Source organism: Lepisosteus platostomus, chromosome 13 (assembly GCF_059453375.1).
Source record: "Lepisosteus platostomus isolate fLepPlt1 chromosome 13, fLepPlt1.hap1, whole genome shotgun sequence".
NCBI lineage: Eukaryota > Metazoa > Chordata > Actinopteri > Semionotiformes > Lepisosteidae > Lepisosteus > Lepisosteus platostomus.
Window position 1 is genome coordinate 44,153,239 of NC_142623.1, and position 9,387 is coordinate 44,162,625.

At 52.2% G+C, this 9,387-nt stretch overlaps 1 protein-coding gene across 1 annotated transcript; it reads left to right on the plus strand.

Moving 5' to 3' along the window:
- The first annotated feature begins 994 nt into the window (after positions 1 to 994).
- LOC148650746 (proheparin-binding EGF-like growth factor) lies at positions 995 to 6,810 on the plus strand. The gene is made up of 6 exons (XM_088604864.1): positions 995 to 1,202; positions 1,681 to 1,881; positions 2,996 to 3,182; positions 3,954 to 4,109; positions 4,609 to 4,697; positions 5,110 to 6,810. Exons 1-5 carry the CDS (start codon positions 1,160 to 1,162, stop codon positions 4,679 to 4,681), a joined length of 660 nt encoding a protein of 219 aa, XP_088460990.1. The 5' UTR covers positions 995 to 1,159; the 3' UTR covers positions 4,682 to 4,697; positions 5,110 to 6,810.
- Positions 6,811 to 9,387: the final 2,577 nt, after the last annotated feature.

Genomic DNA, 9,387 nt, shown 5'->3' on the forward strand with positions numbered 1-9,387 from the left:
ATATAAGAATCCTTACGCCTTGTATGTTACAGTAATCATAATGTGTAAGAATCATAGCGTGTGTTTCTTATTTAAATTAATCGATAGATACACGTCAATTTGATGTAGACGTCCCGTCACGCTCCGTGCTCTAACATTAAATACAAGCTGGGAAATTATTCGACGGTGGGAAACCCGCTTCCCGCCACACGGTGGCGCTCTCGGCTGCGCGCGTTCCTGGGCGGAAACGTGGTCGGGACGAAGCGCACGTGGGTGGCCCAGCGCCTGCTTTGCCGCTGTCCCGGGACAGGCGGGCCTTTGCGAAGCTGCTGTGACATCGAGGACACGGCTTCTGCTTTGCACTTGTCCCCGACTGAGCGTATGCGCCCCTGTCTACACGCACCCTGAATTCTGCCCCACAGGAGGCTCGCTGGGAAAGCAGGCTGAAGGCAGCAATCACAGTTTACTCATCAAATGCACAACCATACAGCGTGCAGCAGTAGCTGCCGGCACGGAAGTGTCTTCAAGCCGGCTCCTCGGTGCAAAGACCTGAGCTCTAAACACGCTGCTGTCGGCTGCCCTTAAACTCGGGGAACCTGGCGCCCACAGGTCATCCTCTTCTTGTTCAATTCGCAGCGATGGAAGGGATTAGTCTTCCCGAGTTTTAGTCATCTTTCAGTGCTCTTAGTGTTAAGGGGGGAGATAAACTCGTTTCCTATTTTCTTTAAGAGTCTGTTCCCGATATTCACATTTATAAGCGTCCGCACCCTCTGCGAACACAGACGAGTCGAGGGAGGAATAAACCCTCTTGCATCATAATCACAGACTCTGCTTCGTTACCTTTTGACCTTTTCAAATTATATTTCATGCAAATCGTTTAAAAATGATCTGACATTCCCAAGGCTCACCATGAACTGTGGGTCTGTGTTTTGCCAAAGCTAACAACACCAGTGTGTGTTCTTCCGGAAAGGAGTGGAGTGGAGGTGGGCGTGCTCTCGCTATAAATGCGGGCGAGAGCGCCTCTTGGCCAGTCAGTCAGGCTGGGAGAGCGACTCGGTATCTGTGCGAGAGGACTTGCGGGAAGGAAGTGCGCTTGGAATCAGACGGGACTTTAGGAGCTAAAAGCAGGTTACCGACGGAGACGCAGTCGCGTTTTTGGATTACTACCGAGTCTGAAGACATGAAGGTTCTCGCTGCGACAATCTTGGGGCTCTTCTGCGTGGGTAAGTCACCCCAACAAGTTCTCCACTTGGGTTGGTGCTGGGGCGCTTTTCTTCATCGCCTCTTCCTTGACTTGTGTGCCTGTAATGAGCAGCTCCCTCGCATGTTCCACAGTGACTTAGAATGGAGAAAGAGAGTACCCTGCACGGGGCTTGGGTTAGGCACTGCTCTATTCCGAGAGTGAAATATCACCTCCCAGACGCAAACGCACTCTCGACGCTTGTTAAAACCTACTCTTTTTTTTTCCCCCACGTCTGCCGGGATAAGAAGAACACGCATTCGATCGAGAGCAAATTCAGCAGTGTAAACTTGGGTACAGGCTTGTGAGAGTAGCCGGGTTTCCGTGAATAACCGCCTGCCTGGACGGGGTTCTGGTGGCTGTTCCACGGCGGGGCTGTAACGCACAGTGTGGACGCCGTGGTCGCCGTCACGCAGGTGCGCTCGCCGAGCCCGGAGTCTGAACCCCTCTTCTCCCCGCAGTTCTGTCCAGCTCGGTCAGAGGCGCCACCATCGCAAGATACGACGGCGAGAGAACGGCGAAACCCGAAAGCCTGGATCGTGGAGACCCGCTGGGCGGCGGGAAGGACGGAGAGGGCGACCTGGGCGACTACAGGAGCTCGGAGGCTGAGGAGTACGACGAGGAGTACGAGTCGGGAGACGGCGAGGTCGGGTTCCCCAGGGGTAAGCATACCGAGCAAGGGCCGCTCAATACCGGCGTGGGGGGCAGTCTCTCCCTTCCACCTGCACGTTAATGAAGGTGGGAGAAAAACACGCTTTCAGGTGAAATGAGTGTTATTGAGAATCGTCACTGTTGCGGAGGTAGAGGCTCCTGGTCCTAGTCGCAAAACTCTTTTCAGTTCCCCAGAGCTGTAAGCGATAGGGCGTCTCAAGTTATTTAATGGATCATCATCTGTTTTTTTTTCCTTCAATATACGGGGGGTATGCTGTAGTAGTAAACTACGTCCCCATACAGACGTCCGGCGTGCGCGATTAGGAAGTCCTGCGGGGTAAAGGTGGTTTGGCGCTCACTCGAAAGACATCCGTAATGGTTTTCGGTGGATTGATGTTGGCGTTTCTGGCACGGTGCTCTTCCCTCACAGTCGAGTTTCTCAGTCTCCCGGTTTCGTGAAAAAATTCGCCTGCCCTGAAGCAATACTGAAGTGCAGTTGCTGCTTTCATGTTCCAGGCAGATTATCGGGGTGCAGGAATCAAAACACGGGCATGTCGGATGACTGAGGGAGGCGAGGCCCCCGTGTTTCTAATAATAAACCTGGTTACATCTCTTCTGGCTCCTCAGAATGAGGAAGAGGTCAGGAAGAGCTGGTATAGAGCAGCTACAGCCGCCTCTGACAGGAGAGGCTCTGAAATGTTTCAGCCGGTGGACACTGGGTCCATATGGCATGTTTACTAAGGGCTACGTGGGGAAGAGCCACAGACCTAGACAAGAGGAGCTCGCAAAGGAATCAGTCAGGAGCAAAGTGTTGCAGATAAAGAGCGTGATTTTTCTCCCTGCGATGCCTTTCCGAGCGCAGGAAAACTGCGCCGACTTCTAGGCGCCTGGAGTTCACTGTGAGCAAGTGAGATGCTGATGTGATCTCCCGAACGAAAAGAGAAGTTCGCGCCCCGATGTGCGAACGCAGTGGGAAGCGGAGCAGCCCGGGCCGCCCCAGGCACAGGGGACCCCCGCTCGCCTCTTACCGCCTGGCCCGCGTAGCGCCCCCAACCGCTGAGTGGTCCGCACTGGCTCGGCGGTCTCACTCAGAGCACTCTCTCTCTCTCTCTCTCCGCCCCGCAGTCGCCTTCTCCACCAAGCCCCGGGACCCCCCGGCGCGCTCGTCCCCGGAGCCGGGCCAGGCCCGGAAGGGCAAGGGCAAGAGGAAGGGGCAGGGCCGGAAGAGGAACCCCTGCCTGAAGAAGTACAAGGACTTCTGCATCCACGGGGTCTGCCAGTACATCCGGGACCTGAAGGCGCCCTCCTGCATGTGAGTGAGGCCGAGAGCTCCGGGGAACCCCCAGGGGGACAGGGGGGCCCCACTTTCCGTTCCTTACAGAACAGACAGGGGATGGACGCTGTGCTGGCATTGCGCCGATGAGCCGGCCGTGAAGGCCAAATGCAGAACAGGTGTGTGGAGAAGCGTAAGAGACGCTTGTCCAGAGAACTGAGAACTGGCTCAACAGAACAAAGGAAGACAAGTTCGTTCTGATCACCAAAAGTATAGTGTCTCATCTCAATAACAGTCCCCCTCCTGCCCCCCGTTAGGAGCGGGCGCTGTCCCCCCGTTAGGAGCGGGCGCTGTCCCCCCGTTAGGAGCGGGCGCTGTCCCCCAGTCCCCCCGTTAGGAGCGGGCGCTGTCCCCCAGTCCCCCTCCTGCCCCCCGTTAGGAGCCGGCGCTGTCCCCCAGTCCCCCCGTTAGGAGCCGGCGCTGTCCCCCTCCTGCCCCCCGTTAGGAGCGGGCGCTGTCCCCCAGTCCCCCCCGTTAGGAGCGGGCGCTGTCCCCCAGTCCCCCCCGTTAGGAGCGGGCGCTGTCCCCCAGTCCCCCCCGTTAGGAGCGGGCGCTGTCCCCCAGTCCCCCCCGTTAGGAGCGGGCGCTGTCCCCCAGTCCCCCCCGTTAGGAGCGGGCGCTGTCCCCCAGTCCCCCCTGTTAAAAGCCGGCGCTGTCCCCCAGTCCCCCCCGTTAGGAGCCGGCGCTGTCCCCCAGTCCCCTGCCGGCCTGCCCGTCCTCGTGCTCACCAGCCTGTCTGTGCCCTGTCAGATGCCAGCCGGGCTACACGGGGGAGCGCTGCCACTTCTTCAGCCTGCCGGTGGTGACGGAGGGCGAGAGCTACAGCAGGAGCACCGCGCTGGCCGTGGTGGCGGTGGTGCTGTCGTCGCTGTGCCTGCTCGTGATCGGCATGCTGCTGGCGTTCAGGTCAGTGTCCCGCCTGGCTCTCCGCTGCCGCTCCGTATCTGGCCTGAGCCCCCAGCTGTGTCAGAACAGCGGTAGAGGAGTAACGGCTGGTTGGTGACTCCTTACCCGGGCGAGGACAGCGTGCCTGCAGTGGCTCAGATGGGTACCTACTAGTGCCACTGTACGTGCTGCCATTCGAACCTCTGTGCTTCATGGGAATTCAGGACAAAACCTTTGATCAAGGGTAGCTGCCGTTGGCTTTGTTTTGTAATGCTCAATTTGCTTTACGGAAAAGAGAGTTTTTGTTTTTTATTTTTCAAGACTGAATTCTGAAAAGCCCCCCCCCCCCCCCCCCCCCCCCAGAGCAAGACAGGACTCTGATTTGGTGATGAACAGGACAGTCAGGAGTGTTCTGTAGCCTGTCTCTGGTCCTCTTTTTAAGAGGCGATGGCCTGTAATCTGCTGCCGTCTCCAGGTGATGATGGGGATATAAACCTCTCTGTTCTGTTCCTGCCTGCAGGTATCACAAAAGAGGAGCGTATGACGTAGAGAATGAAGAAAAGGTCAAGCTGGGAACGGCCACAAGCCACTGAGTGACACTAGAGAAAGGTAAGGACTGCAGAGCTTCTGAAGATGGAGAATTTTGCTGTCGGCAGCACTGAGCCCTGGCGTGTTCCAAGTTCTCACGCCTGCGTAATGCCCTGGTGTCTCATCTGAACCTGCTGCTCTGTGGCACGCAGGAGAGGAAATCACTGCAGAATGCAGGAGGGCCAGAAGTCAAGCTCTGCGGCTTTGTCTGAACAGTCATTTTTGATGTTGGGGAGGTAACGATCAGGGCTATTTTCGCCAGTCCACAGCGATGCTTGTTGATTTCCCAGCCTGCCTTGCTCTTGACTGCGGCGAGAGGAGACGGGTGTCGAACCCCAGGAATGTGGGGGAGAGGCTGCTCTACCGGCACCTGGAGCCGGGCCTCTTCAGCTGACGGAGCGTGTTAACTGTTGGTCCCTTTCTTTCCACAAAGGGAGAACGAAGCTCTACCTCGGCTACAATACGACCCCGAAGATGGAAGAGAGGCTGGAGGAGGAGCGTGCACAGGGGAGAACAGTCCTGCACCGGGCGGCACACAGGACAGGAGGCGGATATCAGCTTGGGGAGGAGCTCCCGGGTGCTGGAGTGGGACTGGAATCCCGTGGATAAGTGAAGTGAATGGATGATGCATTGTGATGCATCGGCAAGACGCCGAAACACTCCGACGTTAAGCACCTGTAGACTGTTAGAGGCAAAGAAAATGTGAGCTGAGCGTTGTCTGCATCCTTTGGGTGCTTTGCGCTGTGGTGTGGTCCTTCTGTATATTACAGAAAACAGTTTGTCTTTTTTTACCGTACAGGACAATTATTTATATTATGCCTTTTAATTTATTTATTTAAAAGAGTAAAACCCTTTTTTAAAGTTTTATTTATTGTAATTTTTATTGTTGGTTAGTGCCTTGTGCCTGATGTCCTCTCGCGTTTTATATGTATTTATTTTTTTTAATTGACAGCGGCTTGTCCTTCCCGTTGTTCATGACTGTTTTTGTGTACGTGTTTATTTAAACAAGGAGCAATAAATACAACTTTTCTCTTAGCGATGCAAAAAAAGAAAATCTTGTCTTCCCTGAAGTCGCAGATCTGGGGGCTCGATTATTCACTCTGGCCGACGGAGCCGGTGATGTTGACCTCCTGCTGTCTAATTCTCATGACGAGTGGGAGAGGGCACGTGGGCCCTGGGCGGGTCGCACTCTTGTGAGTTTTAGACCTATATAGACATATTTATTTTCATGACAGTCTTAGACTTCACCAGGTTCTCTTCATCTTTTAATAACTTGCCCCAAACTGAGGAGCATCAGATATCCTTGCTGAAATCTCTTTTGATTGAGGCATGATGTTTCCACTAACCTGTGTGGTCAGTGCCAAACTCGCAATGTTTCTGACCATGTCTGTCCAGACTCAGTCCTTGTTTACTAAATGCTCAATTATTTAACCACCTCGTTTTAATTAGCGTCTTAATCATGCTGAATAAACTAGGGATTCACCTCTCAATTCACCTACACCAATTCTTAATGACTTTTTTTTTTTCCCCCAACTTCATGCACCACTGAAGTTGGTAAATATGAGCCCTTTTGAATATTTAAGAAAAGACTGTCTGGTTTTAATTAAAACAAGTGTACCATGGAAAGAAATTGTAATTCTTTCTATCTATAATTATACTGGGGGTTCAAACCTTTTCTCTGCACTGGGTTAAGGTAGATCCTCATCACAGGCTTCTCATGGTAACAGAAGGATAAATAATGTTTTAAATGGGTTTCACTGTATCAAGGTTACTTTTTCATACACTAAACAAAATTAGATTTGTAGTTCATAGGAGGTTAAAAAATATTGTATTCTTGAACTGGCTCTGGTAAGTCTGTGTAGTGCACTCCCAGAAAAATCCAATGAAATTAAAAGCAACTTAAGTGTAAAAGACAATGTGTATATACTGTATGTGTAAGATAACGTCCTGTTAAATGCGATGCTGTGCTAACTGTATCCAATTGCAAGATTACACATATTGCCATTTAATGTGAATTCAGAAATGTTATGCTCTTTTTAATACAAATGTCATTGCATTGAAGTTTTTTGTATGAGCAACAATTACAATTGTTCCTAACTGCAGCAGTAGAAATAAAAAAAAAAAAGACGTCCTACTTTGTGGTGTTCTTTGATTGCCGATACCGTTGCCAGCTGTTGGTCATGAGCAGACGGACGAAAAGGAGGAGCGATCGTTGAGCACTGGGGGGCAAGTTCAGCTCCAGATGTTCTTCTCTGCCTGGAGTCTTGTCCTCCGAGTGAAAGGACACAAGTGGAGTGGTCAGTGCTCATGTCCAGTGGGGGTGGAGTGGTCAGTGCTCACGTCCAGGTGGGGGTGGAGTGGTCAGTGCTCATGGCCAGGGGTGTGTGGAATGGTCAGTGCTCATGAGCATGGGGAAGCAGACTGTGGGGCTCTGGGCTTAGGCAGGTCTCTGGATCCAACTGCTCTGACAGGTTTCCTGAAATGGCTGGCCAGTCCAGTTTCCCCAATGTAAATGGCTGGGTACTTTCTGCATGAAATGCAGTAAAGGAGATTGCTGGAGTGAAATACTAAGACATTGTATATAAACTCAGCAAATTATTGCAAAACCGTGTTGAACATAAGGGAGCGGTTGGTAGGATCAGGCTGGTCCTCGCCCGGCTTGTGTTACGCCACAAAACGGTCCTTTTGTAATCCAGTTGCTGTGAAGCCTTTCCCAATTCTCTGATGCAAAACACAGCTTCCTTCACTTCCAGCCACACAGCTTCAATGTGAATTCAACCTGACGACGACAGGAGAATTCACATTTCACTCATGCAAGTGAGTCTGCAGACAGGACCAGCTCATGGTCTCAGAAGCAGCAGGAATAAACCAAACAGTCCCAGGATGCTCTGTGGTTGAATTCTGCACTGAGCATGAGCGCAGCTGTCAGGAAGGACTCTTGAGATGGCCTGTATTCCTTCACTTCTGGGCATCCTGTTGTACACCACTGATGTCACAAACTGGAAGCTGGTGTTTATTGTCACATTGATTTCTCATAAACTTCTTGCCACACCATGCAAGAGCTGCAGAAAATACAGCACAGCACAATGTGAGCATCCTGGGTTTCAAAACAGAGCAAACCACCATTTCCTGACATGAAAGAGGAGCGACGCATTTTGATTTTGACTGGAGATATTTCCTGTCGAGCCCGGTTAAGGCTTGGCTATTGTCTCAGCTGGGACATTAATAACTCAGCTGAACTGGAAAAGGCAGACTTTAAAAAAAGACTTATGGTCTTTGGTTAAACAGGCCGATCTTATTCATATAGTTTTCCGTAGCTATTTAATCTGAGGATTACTTTATTTACAGTGGCCCTTAGGGGTCTTGTCCTCTTCCCATCAATGAAAAGGGTCTCAGCACAAGAATGGAATAGGTGCCCATCTGAGAGTTTACTGCAGTATATTTACCATAGGATTTTCCCATTTGCCTCGTGGATTTACTGTGGTGCATGTGAGTAAATACTCCATGGAAATACTATTCTTAAACCACAGCATTCCCATGGTCCAGAGTAGTAAAACACAGTCAAGCCATGGTAAAAGTTTGAAGTGTGCCCAATAAGTGTCATGTCACACATGCTGTTACTAACGGGGCTGTTAGAATTTCAGGATGAGGTCAAACTGTAAACTTGCTCTTCAGTAAAAAAACCTGGCTCCTGCGCACAACTCTGCGCCCATCTTTTCTACACTCCTCCCTGCGCCACAACTCCACTCCTGCAGCTGCCTCGCTGGTTCATTCCTCGCAAGTGAGGGGGGTCGTGACAGCAGCTCTGGGCCTCCACCAGTGATGTCACTTCCTCAGCCAGGAGAGTTAACCCCCAACACTAGGAAATTAATGACGCAATCCCTTAACATTCATTTGGCTCGCTGCGTCGGTTGTATCACTCCTTGCCTGAACCGCCGAATATCCCTTTATTATTTGCTGAAAGATAGCAGCTCCCAGTCCGTGTGTTTCTTCAGGCTCTTCTTTCTTCCTTGAGTGGAAAACATGACAGATCTGCAGCTTGGCCAAGGCCTGTGGTCTCCCCGCACCTGCACCCTGCTCCCGGGCCCGCGACCTCGGCACCGGCCCAGAGTGCGGGGGGCCGGCCCAGCTGGAGGGGGGCTGCGTCATGCAGCCCACACAGGTGGAGGGCGAGCTGCCGAAACCACGCGCACTGCCACCGCGAGACAGACGACAGCAGCGAAGGCTGAGGACCGACAGAGGTGCCACAGGAGCTCGTGTTGGACCTGTGTGCGGTCAGCAGTAACCCACTGGGATCCAGAACACAGGCGTTCACTTCACATTAGGATGACTGGAAAAATCTACAGCTACATTTGAAGACAGGGCGTTAGTATTAGGAAGCCTCCAATCACGTGTGTTTTCTTGAGCACTGGTCAAGACATTTTCCACAAGGAGCAGGGGCTTCTTCTGATTGCACCAGTTATACAACCTGGATCACATTCCACTCCGATTTTGTGATTGCTGCCATGGACACACTTGACTAGAGACTTTTAACCGTTTCTCGACTTTGAACTGCGTTCATTACTTTTGGTCAGATGTTCAGCGTCCAGTCGATACGCTGGGCCGGGCACTGCTCCGTCCCAGACAGTCCTGTCAAGGGCGGTGTGTCCGCACGCTCCCGGTGTCAGCTCTGAGCCGGGCCAGCCCGCGGGCCGTCTTCTAGCCGGCGCAG

Excerpts from the sequence above, each read along its gene's own strand:
- LOC148650746 (XM_088604864.1), top strand. The coding sequence starts at position 1,160 with ATGAAGGTTCTCGCTGCGACAATCTTGGGGCTCTTCTGCGTGG. Across the intron at positions 1,203-1,680 it reads CTTGGGGCTCTTCTGCGTGG|TTCTGTCCAGCTCGGTCAGA; the intron begins GTAAGTCACCCC and ends TTCTCCCCGCAG. Across the intron at positions 4,110-4,608 it reads GGCATGCTGCTGGCGTTCAG|GTATCACAAAAGAGGAGCGT; the intron begins GTCAGTGTCCCG and ends TCCTGCCTGCAG.